The following is a 20404-nucleotide window of genomic DNA, read 5'->3' as shown; positions in this document are numbered from 1 at the left end:
CTTAAAGGACATTAGTGAACCAAATGGGTTTTTCTGACAATCGGCAATGGTTTCATGGCTATCAGCAGATTCTTAATTCCTGATTTATTTTGTTGAATTCAAATTCCACTACCTTCTGTGGTGGGATTCGAATCCAGGTCTCCAGAACATAGCTGAGTTTCTGGACTAATGTTCTTGTGACAATACCACTAAGCCATCGCCTCCCCGTAGATATTGTTGGTAGTTAATTTGCTGCTTAATTGGCTGCAGCAGCCAATAACTTTGCCTGCCAGACCCCCTCTCTTTTGGTGCTGGAATTCTGACTGCGTCTTTGAAAATGTCTTTGAAAAATCAGTTGGAATCAGTCCCTAGCACTGTGAGACGTGATGGTTAGTGCATTGGCTATGTTAAATTTTCCCTTGGTGTACCCGAACAGGCACCGGAGTGTGGTGACTATGGGATTTTCAGTTACATCATTGCAGTGTTAACGTAAGCCTACTTGTGAGACTAATAAGTAAGCTAAAAAAAAATGGATTTATACTGTCACAAAGGAACTATATCATGATACTTCATACTGAAGATAGTTGGCATGTACCATTTTCTGCCAGAGTCTAGAAATACTTTTAAAGAGGGAGAAGTGAATGTTTTGACTAGCAGTGAGAAATATTTGAAACAGGAGATGAAAAAAAGCACATGATCCTCCTTCAATGTTTCTCCACTGCTGTGTAAGATTGGGGGTGGGGGCGGACGGGCAGATTGAAACTGCTCACGCCTAGTTGTGTTCTTCGATCTCCAGTCATAGCCAGAGAATCACTTCTTCTAAAGAGGCAAAATACTGTGGATGCTGGAATCTGAAACAAAAACACAAAATGCTGGAAAATCTCTGACAACATCTGTGGGGAGAGAATCGAGCCAATATTTCAAGTCAGGATGACTGTTCATCAGTGCTAAAGACAAGGAAAGTAGGACAAGATTTATACTATGAGGATGAGGAGGATTGTCCTCTGACATTCTGTGCCTTTGTTCTCCCACACATTCTAACCTCTGAATGGAAGATCTTAGCCCCTTTCTCAGCCTTTATCCTAGAATCATAGAATCTTACAGTGCGGAAGGAGGCCATTCAGCCCATCGAGTTTGCATCAACCACAATTTCACCCAGGCCCTATTGCTGTAACCCCTCACATTTACCCTGCTAATCCCCCTGACACCAGAGTCAATTTAGCGTAGCCTAACCCACACGTCTTTGGACTGTGGGAGAAAACTGGAGCACCCGAAGGAATCCCACACAGACACAGGAGAACATGCAAACTCCACACAGTGGCCCAAGCCAGGAATCGAACCTGGGTCCCTAGCACTGTGAGGCAGCAGTGCTAACCATGTGCTGCTCCTAATTTACCATCTACATTTCATATGTCCAATTGCAGCCCACTGCCATAGAATAAATCTTGTCCTATTTTGTCTTTAACTCTGATGAAGGGTTGTTCTGTCTCAAAACATTGGCTCTATGTTCTCTCCACAGATGCTGTCAGACCTGCTGAGATTTTCCAGCATTTTCTGTTTTTGTTGCAATTGCTTCTGTGCCATTATCTCTGGTGTATCTTCAGGGTCTATCCTTGGCCCCCTCCTATTTCTCACCCATGCGCTCTTAGTGACATTATCTGGAGTCTCATTATCTGTTTTCACATCTACGCTGATGCCACCCAGCCGTACCACTCCCACCAGCTCTCTCAGTCCCTCCACCGCCACAAGCTGTCAGACCACTTTGCCAACGTTCAGCACCAGATGAGCAGAAACTTTCTCCAGTTGAATATTGGGAAGATTGAAGCCATAGTCATCAAAACCCAGCACAAACACCATTCTCCAGCCAGCAATTCAATCCCTGCCCCTGGCGGCTGACCCAGGCTCTTCGCAACAACATTGTATTTGAACCCAAGATGAGCTTCCGAACGCTCATCCCGTTCCATAGAATAGAAACCTTTCAGTGCAGAGGGAGGCCATTTGGCCCATCAAGTCTGCACCAATTACAATCCCACTCAGGCATAATCCCCATAACCCCATGCATTTACACTGCTAGTCCCCCCTGACGCTAAGGGCCAATTTAGCATGGCCAGTCCACCTAACCTGCACATGTTTGGACTGTGGCAGAAAACTGGAGCCCATGGAGGAAATCCACACAGTCACCCAAGGCTGGGAATCGAACCCAGGTCCTGGTGCTGTGAGACAGCAGTGCTAAGCACTGTGCTACCATTGCCACCCATAAAATTCCAGCAATAAGACCACCTATTTCTACCTCTGTACATCAGCCTGCCTCATCTTGCTTGTTGCTGAACTCCGCATCGTGCCTCTGTTATCTCTCGGCTATTCCAGCAGGCTGGTGGGTCTCCCATCTTCCAGCCTCCCTCAACCTGACACCATCCAAAACCCTGCTGCCTGTGTCCTAATTCGTAGAACAAATCCTCTTCATCTATTAACCGGTGCTCACTGGGTTCCATTGGCTCCTGGTTACAAAATACTTTGATTTAAACTTCTCATTTTAAAATATCTTCTTTCCCTACATTTGTAATCACCTCCCCCAGTGCCACAACCTTGCGAAATATCTGCCTCCCTCCAATTATGGCCTTCTGCACATCCCCAATGCTCTGAGCCGCCCTTCTGTAATCTCTCTGCTGCTTTGAAGATGCTCCTTGCAGCCTATCCCTTTAACCAAGAACTTTCATCTGCCCTAATAGCTCTTTATGTGGCTCAAAGTTAAATGTTGCTTAGTAACTCTCCAACTTGATCACATTCCCTAAATTACAGGCACTATATAAATACAAGCTGTTGTTTGGGAGTTAGTTCCCATAAGAGAGGTCAATTCATGTAGGGAGAAACACTGGTGCAAAATTGCTGCCCTATCTCAGTGCGCCAATGCCCAATGATGGATCATTGGGTGAGCATATCCAGAAGCGTATCATGGAGAACTGCCATTCCTAGTTTAATGGGTGCACAACCCTTGACTTTAATGCCCCTGAGCTACTGAGGAGAAGCAGCATTGGCTATCATTGCTGATGGAAATGACCAGTGTCGATTATTGAGTGAGGTTAATGTTGGACAGCAATTGTCTCAGTCCATGACCCCCCCACCCCCAGGACCACCACTAAGTCTAACCCCCATTCATAAGAAAAGATTTGAGAAGGAAACAGAGTCAGTAATGAAACAGAACCAGTGCCCATGCATGCCATGAGTGGCACATCATGCCAGGAGAGTAATAATTGCCACCTGACTATGAAACATTGCAGCAGGGAACATTGAGATGGACACTCAGATTGGTGGAAATATCATTCTTGTTCCAGACAGGCCAAAACTAATGGTCAGGTTTATTGAGTGAGATAAACTACTAAAGAGCAGTAAGACACTATAAAGAATTTAGGATGTAAATAAATAGGAAAAATTGAAGATTGAACCAGTCCACATCCTCTTTGGAAGAATTTTTTTAAGCAGTTTGATATTATTAAACTGGAGAGATTGCAGAAGAGGATGCACAAGGGTGTTGCCAGGACTCAAGGGACTAAGTTGTAGGGAGAAATTGGACAGACTAGGACTCCTTTCTTTGGAGTGTAAGAGATTGAGGGGTGATCTTACAGAGGTGTATAAGACCATGAGAGGCATGGATAGGGTGAATGCACTCGTCTTTTCCCCAGGGTTGGGGAATCGAGAACTAGAGGGCATAGGTTTAAGAGGGGAAAGAATTAATGGGAGCCTGAGGAGCAGCTTTCTTTACACAGAGGGTGGTACATAGGTGGAATGAGCTGCTGGAGGAAGTGGTTGAGACAGGGACATTGACAACATTTAAACAGCATTTGGACAGATACATGGATAGGAAAGGTTTAGTGGGATGTGGGCCAAATGGGGTCAGTTTAAATGGGCATTTTGGTCAGCATGGACCAGTTTGGGCCAAAGGGCCTGTCTCTGTGCTGTTGATTCGATGATTTTGATGATCTTCAGACAGAGTGAAAAGAAGGTTCACCAGGATGTTGCCTGGTCTCGAGGGCACTGGCTACAAGGAGAGGTTGAATAAACTAGGATTGTCTTCACTATGAAGGCAGAGACTGAGGGGAAACCTGATAGAAGTCTACAAAATTATGAGAGGCTTAGCGAGAGTAGATAATCAGAGACTTTTGCCCCATGGTGGAAGTGTCAATTACAAGAGGGCACAGGTTCAAGACGAGAGGGAGAAAGGTTAAAGATGATGTGTGGGAGGAAGTTTTTTTATGCAGAGACTGGTGAGTGTCTGGAATGCGCTGCCAGAGAAGGCAGTAGAAGCAGGCACATGAGCAACATTTAAGAGGCATCTGAATGGATACATGAATAAGGAGGGAATAGAGGGATAAGATTGAGTAAGGGCAGAAGGTTTTATTTTTGGTTTAGTAGGACATCATGATTGGCAGGGGATTAAAGGGCCTGTTCCTGTGCTGTACTTTAATCTGAACATTTGGATGTAACAAGTGTTGTTTTTATAGACTTTCTGAAAAGGAGGTTTGGATACAGCAGGTGCTTGAATCTCTCTGATGCATCACAATTCAAGTGAAATATAAAGCTACAAGAAAAGCCTTCAAATCTTCTACAAAATTACTAGGTCTTTGAATGAAAAAGTATAAAGGATTATTGCATATCATATTAGTGAGCGATTAGACATCTTGTGGCTCCCACACCAACATGGTCATTATTAGAAAATTACATTGTGAAATTCTCAAAATGCTCCCATCATACTTGACTCAGAAAAATAACAACTTGCCCATTCACATCGGTGACCTGGGTTACATGGTCTACTTTTAAGTTTAGTAAACCAGTACCGCAGATTCCATTTGGATTGGTTATTGTAGAACTGTGCATCAGAAAATCCAGAAGCCTTTCATAGTTTGGTAGGTTTTGTCACAGTCTTTTTATTATTTTTAGGATTTGGGTGTAAGTAAGTGGCCCTGAGATGTCTCGTTCCACAGCGGAGATTCACAACTCACAGCACACGGTCCTGACAACTCGATCAGAAATCACAGATGAACAAATGTTTAAGGTTCTGACTGTTTTGCCAAGTTGTCGCAGAGCGGACCAGGTTTTAATTCCGAGTTCAACATTCCCGAGCAATCAGCATAAAGAGACGGCAGCACAGAAACATCAAAAACAAATCCCGTTGACAGAATCGAGGATGTGAACAAATGAGGTTATTTCTTAAACAAACTCCAAGATGTAGACGTGTCTGCAGTGAGTGAACGCAGTGGGTAAACCTTCATCGAGCTTAATGATGGAGGAGTTGGCAGGCCTTTTAACATCCCTTTCAATTTATTTTTTATTCACTTTGCTACACTATTATACGCAGTCACGATCTACTTCAATCTGCCAGTGTATCTCGCTGTCCTTCACTCCAGTGATGTGTTAGCCCACCACAACCCAATGAGTTATTGCATCTGTTAAAATAGCAGGCAGGAAAAATGTTCGATGGACAGTTTAAAAGGACTGGATCACTAAATATCGTCAGTAGCTATTTCTGGCCTAAGGTTTTTAGTCTCGCAAGAGATTCTCACTCATAGAATCATACAGCACTGAGGGAGGCCATTCAGCCCATCACGCTTGGGTTGGCTCTTTGAACGAGCTACCCAACGAGTCCCACTGTCCGTGCCTTACAGCCTGAATGTGAATGAGAAAAAGTTTCCTCTGGCCCTCGCGCTTTTACTGTAAACACAGCAAGGGCCAGAACTGCTTTTCTTCTGATATTAGAAAAGTTGCATAAGAAATTGTAACAATTGCATAAGAAATTGGAACGAGTTTTTTTGGGGTGGAGGGAAAATCAGCAGACCACCCAGAACGCTGTTGGAAATGCCAGCTTTTTTTTTTAAAACCCCCACATCAGACTGGAGTTATACTGCAGCCAGCGCAAGTTGTGAGAAGCTGCCCCCTGGTGGGGTTGGGTGCTGTTACATCGCTTTGCACAAGTTATACTGCCACTATTTGCATCAATGCCTAACTGAAACCACTGTGAACTGACATGTATAACTATACCCTAGAAAAACACTCAACTATCAGTTACTTGGGGGAACGTTGGAAAGCTGACTAAAGCAGTTTCAGTAATAGGACCCAGCAAGGATTTACGGAGTTTTCTTGACGTGCAGGGTGTAATACGACCAGGGCTCTGGCACGTACATGACTCCAGGATACTTCTTCCGGAGAATTTTGTCATTCCACAAGAACGCCACCCAAGCCGAGATGAGGACCAGCGCGATGCAGAAGGAGTAAAACAGGAACAGACCGTTACTGTCCATCACCAGCCCTTTCCGTTTCTTGTGCATGACTGTCGCCATCATGGCAAAGGCAGTAAAGATAAAGAGGACAAAGATCTGACCTTCAGTCACCAGATACCTAGGAAGAAAGAGACAAGGGGTGAAAGGGATACGCAATTCAGCTCTTCAGAGAACCTGAACCCTTCGGCTCCTAAAGGTGACAGCTCACAGTGTGGCATGAATTCAACTGTGATAGCAGGACAGGTGGTCAAGTAGTAAAAGGTACATTAAAACAGACAACAGGAAATATTTCTTCCGACAAAGCAATGCAATCATGAAGACCTGGGGGCGAGAGCAGTAACTAGACAATAGCGAGTCGCGCAGTGGCGGAGGGGTGGGGTGGGGAGGGTGGAGGGGTGGGGTGGGGAGGGTGGAGGGGTGGGGTGGGGAGGGTGGAGGGGTGGGGTGGGGGGGCGGGGTGGAGGGGTGGGGTGGGGGGGCGGGGTGGGCAAAGGGGGAGGGGGGATGGGAGGGCAAAGGAGGGGTGGGTGGGGGGGGGCGGCAGCAGCGGGGGCATGGTGGGGGGAGAGAAAGAGAAGAGCTGATTGATGGTAATTTAACCTGAGGATCACCACACCTCAGGCGAGAGGCAAGGTTGAGAAGGTGGGGCCTTCATGAATAACCTCAGCCAATACAGGAAATCAGTGGATAATTAAGATGTGGGACTGGAGACATGTGTAGGTCAGACTGAATAAGGATAATCAGTTTGTTGTTGACTTCAACTACGTGTTTTTTTTTAAAAAAACTGACAATTGCACCTGTATTTCCAGCTTTTGTTTTAAAATAACCTGCATCTGAATTGCTGTGGTGAGTTTATTAACTCATGTTGTCTGGAATATTATCTGGTTGATTAGATCATAACCACCACACCTGCGCCCCAGAATTGGTCAAGTTATATTTAGTGGGCTGGGCTGGGAAGAAAGACTTGCACTTATATAGCACCATTCCAGATCATTAATATCTCAAAGTGCTTTACAGGCATTGAAGTAATTTTTGTAATGTTGGCAGCCAATGGCTCTCATTTGGCAGTGTGGTAACAACCAAATAATCTGTTTCTTGTGATGTTGATTGAGGAGTAAACATTGGGGAGGACATGAGGGATCCCTGGTGAGGAAGCATGCAGTGTCTGAGGGCACTGTTGATGCCTTCTGTGCGCACTGGGCACCGCAGGGGCTGGGATGTGTTACTGACCCCTTTAGTCACATTTTATAGTTAGATGTTTTAAGTTTCCTTTCTACTTTATCTTTTGTTTCAGGTGGTTCCCTTTTTGGGGGCTGCCCCTTTTATTCTGTCCCTCAATTAATTGGATTTAGTTTAATTATTTCGTCAAAAAGATCGTCAAGAGGGATAACTCCTCAGCTCTTCTTCGGAATAGTGCCGTGGGATCTCTCACATTCGCCCAGGCAGTTTGACGGAGCATCAGTTCTTTGTTTCACGTCATTCTAACAACACAGCACTGCGCTGGAGGGTCAGCCTTGTTGTTTGGGCTTCGAGCCCCGGGAATGGGATTTGAATTGGAGACTTTCGATGCCCGAGGCGGAAGTGCGGTCAATTGAGCCACAACAAACTACAAAGTGGAACAAAATCATGGCTGTCCTTCACTAAATATTTGCTTATCTCTTACCAGTAATAGAGGCTACTTGGTCCCAGGAGCAGCCAGGCTGACAGGGGCATTCTGCTGTCTTTGCTACTGCGCGTGAAGCAGCCAGTGAAATACAGGCTGAAAATGATGAAGAAAGGAATATACCTGCAAGGCAAAATACAACACAACTATTACCAAATGTTCCTCATGCTTCAGTGACCACAGTAACCTCAACGAATAGATGTAGTATAGTCGCAGCAGTTATTCTGGGGCAGCAGTGGTTAGCACTGTTGGCTCACGGCGCCATGGACTCGGGTTCGATTACTGGCTTGGGTCGCTGTCTGAGTGGAGTCTGCACTCTCCACATCTGCTCCAGCTTTCCCTCAGTTTGAAAGACGTGTTGGTTATGTGCGTTGGCCGTGCTAAACTCTCCCTCAGTGTACCTGAACAAGTGCCGGAGTGTGGCACCTAGGGGATTTTCACAGTAACTTCATTGCAGTGGTAATGTAAGCTTACTTGGGACACTAATAAATAAACTTAATATTTAAACATGTTTCAGCATATTGGTGATAATCCAGTCCTTCTCCCATATACACATAGTCTTGCATGCATGTGCACACTCTCTCTCATTCTATAATTCATTCCCCGTGTCTATGTGGGTTTCCTCCGGGTGCTCCAGTTTCCTCCCACAGTCCAAAGACGTGTGGGTTAGGTTGATTAGCTATGCTAAAATTGCCCCTTAGTGTCCTGAGGTGCGTAGGTTAGAGGGGTTAGTGGGTAAAATATGTAGGGATATGGGGGTAGGGCCTGGGTGGGATTGTGGTCGGTGCAGATTGGATGGGCCAAATGGCCTCTTTCTGCACTGTAGGGTTTCTATGATTATAAAGACACACACACACGCATATATATATGTACTTTTCAGCAGCAATTAAAAGTAAATACTTAACTTTTCTCCCCCTCAGTTCAGGTGCTTTGAGATCAATGGGATCACCCTACTTAGCATAGGCTGAGGTCAAAGGTAAACTCTCCAAATAGGACTGCTGCAGTTTCCCATAAGGACTGTCACACTCTCATCTGAACTGCAGCAATGGATATATTCAGCTCATTATTCAGGTGAGAAAAAGGAGTTTATTAAAGCAAAACAACAGATGAGCAAAGTTTGGTACTTTGCCCTTTACACATAGCATCATTTTTGGGACAGATTTCAAAAACTGAGAATGCAAAGAATGTGTTTCCAAGAATTGTGCCAATATTACTGAGCAAGCCTCAAATAAGACTGTAAAATCCACACACACATTTCACTAATGTACCAACTGCACTTCTAGAAATAGGCAACGTATTTAGTGCACCGTACTCTATCCCTAGGTCTGTGCAGAGTCACCTCACTGACCATCGCAATGTTAAGCCATACAAATCGTAGAAACCCTACAGTCCAGAAGGAAGCCATTCAGCCCATCGAGCCTGCACCGACAACAATCCCACCCTGGCCCTATATCCGTAACCCCACAGATTTACCCCGCTAATTCCACTAACCTACGCAGCCCAGGACACTATGGGGCAATTTAGCATAGCCAGTGCACCTGACCCGAACATCTTTGGAGCATCCGGAGGAAACTTACACAGACCCGGGGAGAATGTACAAATTCCACACAGGCAGTGACCCATGCTGGGGATCGATCCCAGGTCGCTGGAGCTGTGAGGCAGCAGTGCTAACCGCTGTGCCACCATGCCGCATAATAGGATATATCCTTACAATGAGTAACTAGATCCCTGAGAAAGAGAGGGGGAGGGGAAAGAGCATATGGAGAGTGTCAGGGAGCAAGGTTGAGCTCAGTAAAGGACGCAGAGGACTGAGAGCCAGCTCATCTGTTTCAACGAACGTTCCACTCTATGTTAAGTCCAAGTTTCATACAGTCATCAAAAGTTAATGAATCTGCATAAATGCTGCTCTATTCAGTTTTTGTAGCATTGCTGCATTGGAACCAGATCCGGACCATTGCAGCAGTACCTCATTCCAAATGGGAAAATTTCTGGATGGTGTTGTTCAGGTACAGCTCTGCTGGGAGCGTAGATTTGGCAGATTAACTTCCAGGTTCAAAATTTAGGGCAGAGAATCCTGACACAATCTTCTTACACATGGAATTGGCTCAGTAATGGTGCAGTCTGATCAGGACTGCACCAAATTATCCCCAGTTACAGCCCAGAAGGAGAAAAGAAAAATCAGTTTGAACAAGTATTCCTATTTCCTCATTTCATTGGTGTTCCATTTTAAAGCATACAAAACCAGTTCAGACCACATTCTTATTTCCCCGTTTAGCTGTTCAGTTTCCCTTCTGAGAGGAAGCTCTCTGGCCTGAGTTGGCTCAGACAGGAATCGAACACACCTTGAGACCAGATGGCTAACCTTCACCTGTGAAGCAAGATCGAACTCTCAAAAGTCCACATGCCCAGGTGTCACTGTTGGAGGAACTCCATCCAGTACCCACTCCCTAACCCAGGGAAACTGAAACTGACTACTAAAGACATACCCAGTTGTTCATAGCAGGGCAGGGGTTATCTGCAGCCAAGACCGTCCCAATTTATGATATGCACAACCACAACGGCATCTTCAGCCACAGACCATCAGATCAGACTCTAACTGCCTTTTGTCCAAGTAAACGGTGGTCAGAATATTTCTCTTTTATTCATTTTACGGTGGCACAATGGTTAGCACTGCTGCCTCACGACGCCAGGGACCCAGGTTCGATTCCCGGCTTGGGTCATTGTCTGTACGGAGTCTGCACATTCTCCCCACCTCTGTGTGGATTTCCTCCCACAGTCCGAAAGGCGTGCTGGTTAGATGCATTGGCCATACTAAATTCTCCCTCAGTGTATCTGAAGAGGCGCTGGAACGTGGCGACTAGGGGATCCTCACAATAACTTCATTGTAATGTAAGCCTACTTGTGACACTAATAAATAAACTGCACTGAACATTTACTTACCACATCAAGTGACCCAAGGATTCATCGTAGTAATACAATAGCTCAAATGAGTCAACCTGTGGGTTTAACAAGAGAAATGATGAAACTATTCCATTTTGTGTGAATTTTATGCTCTGTACAGGTGGAGTGGTAATGTTTACCAATTTACACATTACACATTCTGACTTACAAATCAGCTTGGTCCAGTGAACCATGAAGCTCCCTTTTCCCCGATCCTGTATCTGTCTCAGGACACTAACTCCAACGTGCTTCACCAGACATCCCTGAGCCTTCCCGGAATGAGATTGTGCGATTGGCTGAATGTCAATTTGTCATTAAAAACCCATCTGGTGCCCTTTGGGAAAGGAAATCTGCCATCCTTACCCGGTCTGGCCTACATGTGACTCCAGAGCCACAACAATGTGGTTGACTCTTAAAATGCCCTCTGAAAAATGGCCTTGCAAGGCCACACAGTTCAAGGGCAATTAGGGATGGATATCACATCTTTCAGAGTTGGATTGAGATCCACCAAATTCATTCCATATTAGTCAATTTTCATAATTCTGAGAAAAAAATTAACATCCTGAAAATTTAACTCTGTTGCTCTCTCCAGATGCTGCCTGACCTGCTGAGCATTTCCCATGTTTGTTTAATGGGAGACACAATGGCTTGACTTTAATCCAGAAACTCAGGTAATGCTCGGTGGACCCAGGTTCAAACCCTGCCACAGCAGATGGTGGAATTTTGAATTCAATAAGAAGTATCTGGAATTAAGAATCTACTGATGACCATGAAATCGTTGTGATTGTTGGAAAAATCTTCCAGTTCACTAATGTCCTTTAAGGAAGGAAATTTGCCATCCTTACCTGGTTTGGCCACAGCAATGCGGTTGACTCTCAACTGCACCCAGGCAACTCGAGATGGACAATAAATGCTGGCTAGCCAGCAACATCCATGTCCCACAAGTGATTTAAAAAAAAATCCACATAGATGCCTTATAGTCAAGGTTAGAAGATATTTTCAGTTTAGCTTGGATTTGAGCAATAACTTACACTTATACAGCACTAACATATCATTTATATACTTTAATTGACATTGTAGAATGCCGCAAGACACTTCACAGAAGTGCAATCAAAGAAAATAACAATATGCAAAGAAATATTAGGACAATGACCAAAAGCTCGATCAAATAAGTACAATTTAAAAGGACTGTCTTAAAGGAGGAGGGAGAGATAGCATAGGCAGGTTTAGAAGGGAATTCCAGAATCAAGAACCATCACAGCTGAAGGCACATCTGCCAACGATGCAATGATTAAAGTGGTGAAGCAATTCAGATCAGGGATGTGGAGGAGGTGCAGTTATCAAATTCCCAAAGCCAGTGCCTTTGACCAAGCTGAGCTTGCTGGGTTCAGTCTGATTGAGGTGTTCCGCTTACCAATGTCTCTGGTTTCAAATCCTTCATAATCGGGTTCTCTCGCACGGACAGGTGGAGCTGGTATCCACTTAAAATCAGACGATGATTTACTGAATCACCGACGAGGTGAATGCTGGCTCCCATAACAAACGTTATTATACAGATGTACACTGCGGAGATTGGAAGCGTCTTGGGAGAACGTTCGATAAGCTGCAACAGAAAGTATTAAAAGGTTGAGTCAACACTCGTGTAAGTGCTAGTGAGAGCTTGGCACATTTTCACCGCCACTCCTGGTTGTCTGTGACACGTGCCTGCACATCCGGCCAATTCTGCCTCTGCTTTCACCCATTCCTTTTGGCGAGCGCGGCGCAGGGAGCCGTTGACCTTCAAAGAGACCGGATCAGCTTCAAAGCACCTGGATATAGCACTGCAGTTATCCAAGATGGCACGGGAGCGACTTCTTGCAAGCTGTGCCCAGATACCCGGTATTTTGATTGGACGTATTATTGTCATTTGTATTAGTATACAGTGAAAAGGATTGTGTTTTGTGCACTCTACAGACAGAGCATACCGTTCATAGAGAAGGGAAGGAGACAGTGAGGAGTGCAGTGTTACAGTCATAGCTAGGATGTAGAGAAAGATCAACTTAATGTATGGTAGGCCAATTCAAAAGTCTGACAGCAGCAGGGAAGGGAAGAAGCTGTTCTTGAGTTGGTTGGTACGTGACCTCAGACTCTTGTATTTTTTTTCCCGAAGGAAGAAACAATGTCCGGGGTGCGTGGGGTCCTTAATTGTGCTGGCTGCTTTGCCGAGGCAGTGGGAAATGTAGACAGAGTCAATGGATGGGAAACTGGTTTGCGTGCTGGACTGGGCTACATTCATGACCTTTTGTCATTTTTTGTGGTCTTGGACAGAGCAGGAGCCCATACCAAGCTGTGGTACAACCAGAAAGAATGCTCTCATTCTATGCTTCTAAAACTTTATTCTAACTTTTTTGAACTCTCCAACAAGGTTTTAAATTCAATCTCTTACACATTTGACACTCTACACCCTAGCTATGACTGTAACACGGCATTCTGCACTCACTCCTTTCTTTCTCTATGTACAGTATGCTTTGTATAGCGCAATAAACAATACTTTTCATTGTATACCACTACATGTGATAATAACTCAAATCATTCTCTCCCCCGGTTCTGAAGGAGCATAGAAAGGTTGTAAAGTCCCTGGGATACTTGGTAAACCTGGATTGTAAGTGGCAGCAAGCTATTCAACTTTGTAAGGCGACACAGGCAAGCCTGATTCTTACCCAACCAGGAAATTTCATCAGCGAGGAAGCAGCACTTGGCAATACTGAAAACAGTCACTGCCAAGGTCGGCTTAGCAACTGGGGTGGCAGCTGGTTTGCGTGGATGCTTCCATAAACCTGCATTGTTGACAATGGCTCCCTCTCTTTACAAGGATCCTAAATATTCCTGGCCCTGTTTTTGGGGAAACTGTTCTGCTTCCTGCTTACCATACCTCCAGCGTTAACCCTGAATAAAAATCCAACTTGGCAAAGGACACGGTGGAACCTTCTGCTCCTCGGGGCTCAGGTGCAGAGCTGCATTTGGTCACTAAGCCAACAGCAAAAGGTGCAATGGGTTCACCGAGGGGACACTCCTATTCAGCAGTCAACAGCAAAGATGGTTAGTTACCTTCAATAGTAGGAAAGGTGTGATGATGTTATAGGCCATGTGAAAGTAATCACCCACATTCGGTTTATTCAATGGAAACCACTCCACTGGAAGGATAATCTATGATGGAGCACAGCAGACTATTAGTGGAAAAACAGCAAATCTAGCATAAATAATAAATCTTCCCCAGCTGATATGCTCTCCTTCCTCTCCTGATTAGTTACCTACTATACCTTAGGTAGTTTGCTGAAGATCCCATTACTCGTGCATAAAACCAGACAGAGTGTATCGGAGCAGGATGCAATTGGGGTGGCACAGCGGTTAGCACTGCTGCCTCACAGTCCCTGGGAGCTGGGTTCAATTCCCTGCTTGGGTCACTATCTGTGTGGAATATGCACGTTCTCCCCGTGTCTGTGTGGGTTTCCTCCAGGTGCTCCAGTTTCCTCCCACAGCGCTGGTTAAGTGCATTGGCCATGCTAAATTCTCCCTCAGTATACCTGAACAAGTGTGGTGACGAGGGGATTTTCACAGTAACTTCATTGAAGTGTTAATGTAAGCCTACTTGTGATACTAACAAATAAACTTTAAATATCACAATCAAACCCACCCATAGTCAACGGAATGCAGGTTCCAGATGGATTACATGGAGGGTCTAGCACAGAAACAGGCCATTCGGCCAAACTGTTCCATGTTATTTTCACCCTTCACACAAGCCTCCTCATCATAGCATGTCACTATATCCTTCCAGCTCTTTCCCCAGTGGTTATTTATTCAGCTTAAACACTTCCACACTATTTATCTCAACTACATCCCGAAATAGACAGCTCCACATTCTCACCACTCTCTGGGTAAAGAGGTTTCTCCTGATTGTCCTCTTGGATTTATCAGTGACTGTCTGAGGGCCCCTAGTTCTGGCCTCTCCCACAAGTGGAAAAACCTTCTCTATGTCTTTGTTTCAATAATTTTAAAGTCCTCAATCAACCCTCCCTCTGCCTTCTCTTTTCCAGAGGAAATGAGCCCCATTTTGGGGACTCGGGGTAGTGATTGGGTGAGTGATTCTTGGCCCCTTTCTTTCCAGTTATTTCATACTATTGTCTGTTTACGTCTCACCATCACAATAGGACGACCAAAATCCAGGATCCAGTTTTGCACAGTGAAATAAAACCAAAGATCCAGGTGAAACCGAGGTTTTTTATCCAGGTTCTCCGGCTCGTTTCCTACATTCCTGTGGGATAAAGTTTAAAAAAAACAGTTTATTTATTATTGTCACAAGTAGGCTTACATTAACAGTGCAATGAAGTTACTGTGAAAACCCCATAGTTGCCACACTCCGGCACCTGTTCGGTTACACTGAGGGAGAATTTAGCATGGCCGATGCACCTAACCAGCACATCTTTTAGACTATGGGAGGAAACCTACGCAGACACGGGGAGAATGTGCAGACTCTGCACAGACAACGACCCAAGCGGGGATCGAACCTGGATCCTTGGTGCTGTGAAGCAGCAGTGCTAACCACTGTGCCACCCCAATGGACAATGCATGTTACTTGAAGCCAAACACACATTTTGAATCATAGAATCCCTATAGTGCAGGAGGCCTTTCAGCCCATTGAATCTGCACTGACAACAATCCCACCCAGGTCCTATCCCTGTAACCCCCCATACTTATCCTACTAATTCCCCTAAACACTAAGGAGCAATTTAGCATGACAAATCAACCTAACTTGCACGTCTCTAGGAAACTAGAGCACCCAGAGGAAACTCACGCAGACACAGGGAGAGTGCAGACTCCAGACAGTTACCCAAGGCTGGAATCGAACCCGGGTCCCCAGCCGCTGTGAGGTAGCAGTGCTAACCACTGTGCCACCTGTCCCTCACTTGCTCTATTGGAAAATAATTGAGGGACACAGAACACAGCAGGGGATTCAATCATGTGTCTAACACTGGTAAAATCTCACATGTAGAAAATGTGAGGCGATATATTTTGGGGATGAGGGGACATAAATAAATAAACTGAAACTTTAAAAAGGAGTGGAAGTAAAAGGAGTGCGGGTGATTGCTGTGGCCAGAGACACACTCCCATTGAGCTGAAAAGTTCTAACCCTACATCTTCTGCGCCATTCCAATTTTCTTCCTGCACCTAAGGCAGACTTAGGTCAGTTTCCATAGTTAGTCATTGCCGGAACAGGTTGCTAGTATGTCGCCACAGGCTTTGACGGGGAAACACTCCACATCACCGGAAGTCTCTCCCGATGTTACCGCCAGCCATTGGAGTAGAACACAGAACCCTACGGTGCAGAAACAGGCCTTCAGCTCATCGAGTCTGCACTGACCACAATCCCGCCCAGGCCCTATCCCCCACATCCCTACACATTTACCTGCTAATCCCTCTAACCTACACATCCCAGGACACTAAGGGGCAATTTTAGCATGGCCAATCAACCTAACCGGCACTGTGGGAGGAAACCGGAGCATCCGGAGGAAACCCACGCAGACACGAGGAGAATGTGCAAACGCCGCACACACAGTGACCCATGCCGGGAATCGAACCCAGGTCCCTGGAGCTGTGAAGCCGCAGTGCTAACCACTGTGCTACCGTGCTGCCCAATTTCCAGATTGATGCACTCGATCTGTTTAACTCCAAATCTTTTGAACTAAACAAACAATCGAGGTTGAAGCTCCAGAGCTCAGTATTTTAGATGAGACAATAGGCTGAAAGGTTGAGGAGGGGGTTTGGTGGTCGGGGAAATCTGATTTAGGCAGAGGTTTGTTAGCTATTGGGCAGGTTGCACCCTAACAGTGGCAGAAGCAGAATCTGCAACAGTTTTCAAAAGGAAAGTTGATCCTTTATTAAAGAAAATAAAACTTCAGAAACTATTTGGACAAAGACCAGGAGAATTAGCCTCATGCTAATAAACTTTTAGGCTAAAGGCTGTGGTGAACGTAAAGGGGAAATGGAGTTTCCAACCTTTTAGACGTCAAAACAGATGATGGATGTGTTCTAGATTTCAGAAGAATCCAACACCCATTTGTATCATAAATAATGCAGGTGAATCCTTTCGTGTTGTTTAACTTTGTTAACCTAGTCCTTGGGTACGGTGGCCCTACGCACTTGTTCTGACGCTTACAGTTCGAGTCAAATTTCAGGTGTTGATACCTACATCAATCCCCACCTGCCTACCTAATCCACATGGATCAGGAATTTCCCAGTCCCATTCCTTTATCACAATGCATTAGCTGATCTCAGCTAGGACAGAAATATTAGGGAATAAACTTCTGGAAAATGAGTGGATTGGAGTCAATTGTACAGTCTGCCAATACGCAAAGCCAGAGGGGACTGTGGGTAGGGGAGTCAATCCCCCATTCACTTTGGGGTCAGTCAGCGCCTGTTTAGGGGGACTGCCTCCATATTGCTCCCAGGAATCTCTTAGATCCCAAAGCTTTGATCGGCAACTCTGTCCTGTTCCCGGCTCAGTTTATGGACAATGTATCTTGGCAATTCACCAGAATCCCCCTGCCTGCTAAACTGGCTGAATCCTGAATTCAACTCTGGAAATTCCTGGAATGAGGCAGTGGCTGGCAATAAGTGACTCCTGGTCAGCCATGCTTGATGTGGAGTGGCACCCCTCAAACTATATGCCCTTGGTGACATCTCCACCTCCTCGAGTTGGCCAAAGCTGGCTGTAGCATTGGCAAAGTTCACCATCCAGGCTCACATAGAGTGGTCACATGGCCAAAATGCTCAAAGGGCCAGTGGAACTGTTCTTCAACAACAGTGACAACCTTCAGGAGATGAAGTGGGGTGGGGGTGGGGTGGAAATTAGACCAAATTATTCTGATGTGCCTTTGTCACAGAAATTTATTTTCAGCAATAAATACTGGGGTAAGAATCTGTCTCCTCCATTTTTTTGTAGTCACGTGACACAATCTCATCACTACTGCTTACATCATAAAAGGTGAAATCATTACCATCCCTATCACATTTACTGACCCTGGGCACTCACTGTAAGTAAGCTGCATTTACGTTTTTATCTCTCAATAAGCTATACTCGAGTTACAAGTAATAACTAGGCTTTACCCATTTTTGAAAGACTTGATGCCCAATCCTGGGGTTTGCTTTCTAAACACTTCCATTCCCCAGTGGCCTACGTACCAAATAGGAGCAGGAGTAGGCCACTCAACCTCTCGAGCCTGCTCCGCCGTTCAATAAGACCATGATCGGTTTGTGTTTCCAGTTTCACGTTCCCATCTACCCCCATAACTTTTGACCAGTAAGAATCAATCTACCTCCATCTTTCAATGACTGCACTTCCTGCTCCACCACTTTCTGAGTGGATTGGAGTCAATTGTACTGTCTGCCAAAATGCAAAGGCAGAGGGGATTGTGGGTAGGGGAGTCAATCCCCCATTCATTTTGGGGTCAGTCAGCGTCTGTTTAGGGGGACTAATGAGGGGACATAAATAAATAAACTGAAACTTTAAAAAGGAGTGAGTTATTTGCTGTGGCCAGAGAGTTCCAAATCTGCACGAGGATTTACAAGAGGAATGGTTGAGGACTCTGGGTCTGTACCCGTTAGAGTTTAGAGGATGAGTGGGAATCTTACAGGATACTGCAAGGCCTGGATAGAGTGGATGTGGAGAAGATGTTTCCACTTGTTGGAAAAACTAGAACCAGAGTACATAACCTCAGGCTAAAGGAATGATCCTTTAAAACAGATGAGGGGGAATTTCTTCAGCCAGAGGGTAGTGAACCTAAGGAACTCTTTGCTGCAGAAGGCTGTGAAGGTCAGGTCATTGAGTGTCATTAAGACAGAGATAGATAGGTTCTTGATTAATAAGGGGATCAGGGCTGTGGGTAAGAGGCAGGAGAATGGGGATGAGAAAAATATCAGTCATGATTGAATGGCGGAACAGACCTGATGGGCCGAGTGGCCTAATTCTGCTCCGTTGTCTTATGCACAATCCTCATCTCCATTCTAAAAGGGCAACCTGTAATTTTATAACAGTGCCCCCAAGTTCTGGTCCCCCCAACATGAGGAGACATTCTTTCCATGTCACCTTGTCAAGATTGTTCAGGATCTTGTATTATTCAATCAAGTCACCCCTCGCTCTTCTAAACTCCAGTGGAAACGAGCCCAGCCTGTCCAACCTTACCTTATAAGACAACCCACTCATTCCAGGTATCAATTTAGCAAACCTCCCCTTCAACGCATTTACATTTTTCCTTAAATGGCCTCCTTCTATACTATAGGAATTCTATGATTCTAAGGAGACCGAAACTGCACAGAACATTTGAGACGTGCTCTCAGCAATGCCCTGTGTAACTGAAGCATAACATCCTTACTTTTCAACTCTTCTCAAATTAAAGAATAACAATCCATATGCTTTCATCATTACTTGTTATACCTGCATACTAACTTTTTGTGCTTCATGCACCTAAATCCCTCTGTGCCTTGGAATTCTGTGGTCATTCGCCTGTAGTCATACTCTTTTTTATTCTCTCCGCTAAAATGAACAACTTCACATTTTCCCAAATTATACTCCAAGTAAACCTCGTCTAAACTGCCTTCCTTGCAGTTACATCCTTCCTTCAATAAGGAGACCAAAGCTGCAGACAGTATTTAAGGTGTGGTCTCACTGAGGCAGTGTTCAATGGATCGTTGAGGGCGGTGAATTCGCCGTGCTCATCAGGGTCAACATGGGTGATGGAGAACCTTATTCTTGAACCGCTGCAGTCTGTGTGGTGCAGGTACACCCACAGTGCTGTTAGAGAGGGAGTTGCCAGGTTTTAATCCAGCAATGATGAAGGAATGTTGATGCATTTTCAAAGCAGGAATGGCGCGTGACTTTTTTTATTCATTCGTGGGACATAGGCTTCGCTGGCCGGCCAGCATTTATTACCCATCCCTGGTTGCCTGAGGGCAGTTGGGAGTCAACCACATTGCTGTGTGGTTGTAGGCCAGACCAGGTAAGGATGGCAGATTTCCTTCCCTAAAGGACATTAGTGAATAAAATGGGTTTTTCTGACAACGGTTTCATAGTCATCAGTAGATTCGTAATTCCATATAACTTTCATTGAATTCAAATTCCACCATGTGCTGTGGCAGGATTTGAACTCAGGCCTCCAGAACATTAGCTGAGTTTCTGGATTAATATTCTAGTGATAATACCCATCGCCTCATCTAAACTTGGAGGGAGAGGATGGCATTCACTTGGATCTGCTGCCTTTGCGCCCTAGCTGGTTGAACTGTGGGTTCATTCAGGGGACCCTGGGGGCACTGCCAGAGGTGCTGTGCATGCGACCTGGGCAAGTTGCTGCATAGATCGAACACTCAGTGGCTGTTTCTGGTGATGGATGGGTTGCCTATCAAGTGCTTTGTCTTGGATGGTATCGATGTTGAAGGGTTTGGAATATTTTTACCATGTTTGCAGCACAGTTGATGTAAAATTAATTACAGGTCTGTGACAGAAATAAGTGTCATCTGT

At 45.2% G+C, this 20404-nt stretch overlaps 1 protein-coding gene across 3 annotated transcripts in view; it reads right to left on the bottom strand.

Annotated features, from left to right (window-relative positions):
• Positions 1-4865: 4865 nt before the first annotated feature.
• The window catches only part of LOC145359665 (ceroid-lipofuscinosis neuronal protein 6 homolog), a 23240-nt gene continuing 7701 nt past the window's right edge, over positions 4866-20404 (bottom strand). For all 3 annotated transcript variants that reach the window (XM_080214398.1, XM_080214397.1, XM_080214399.1), the window contains 6 exons: positions 15031-15145; positions 13942-14040; positions 12269-12457; positions 10855-10910; positions 7915-8037; positions 4866-6369 (listed from right to left, as the gene is read on the bottom strand). In XM_080214398.1, coding sequence (XP_080070524.1) covers positions 6099-6369; positions 7915-8037; positions 10855-10910; positions 12269-12457; positions 13942-14040; positions 15031-15145 — 853 coding nt within the window. In that variant the 3' untranslated portion in view covers positions 4866-6098. The remainder of the gene's footprint in view (positions 6370-7914; positions 8038-10854; positions 10911-12268; positions 12458-13941; positions 14041-15030; positions 15146-20404) is intronic.

Source organism: Carcharhinus amblyrhynchos, chromosome 28 (assembly GCF_965287045.1).
Source record: "Carcharhinus amblyrhynchos chromosome 28, sCarAmb.v2.hapA, whole genome shotgun sequence".
Classification (NCBI taxonomy): Eukaryota; Metazoa; Chordata; class Chondrichthyes; order Carcharhiniformes; family Carcharhinidae; genus Carcharhinus; species Carcharhinus amblyrhynchos.
This window is presented reverse-complemented; position numbering and strand designations above follow the sequence as displayed.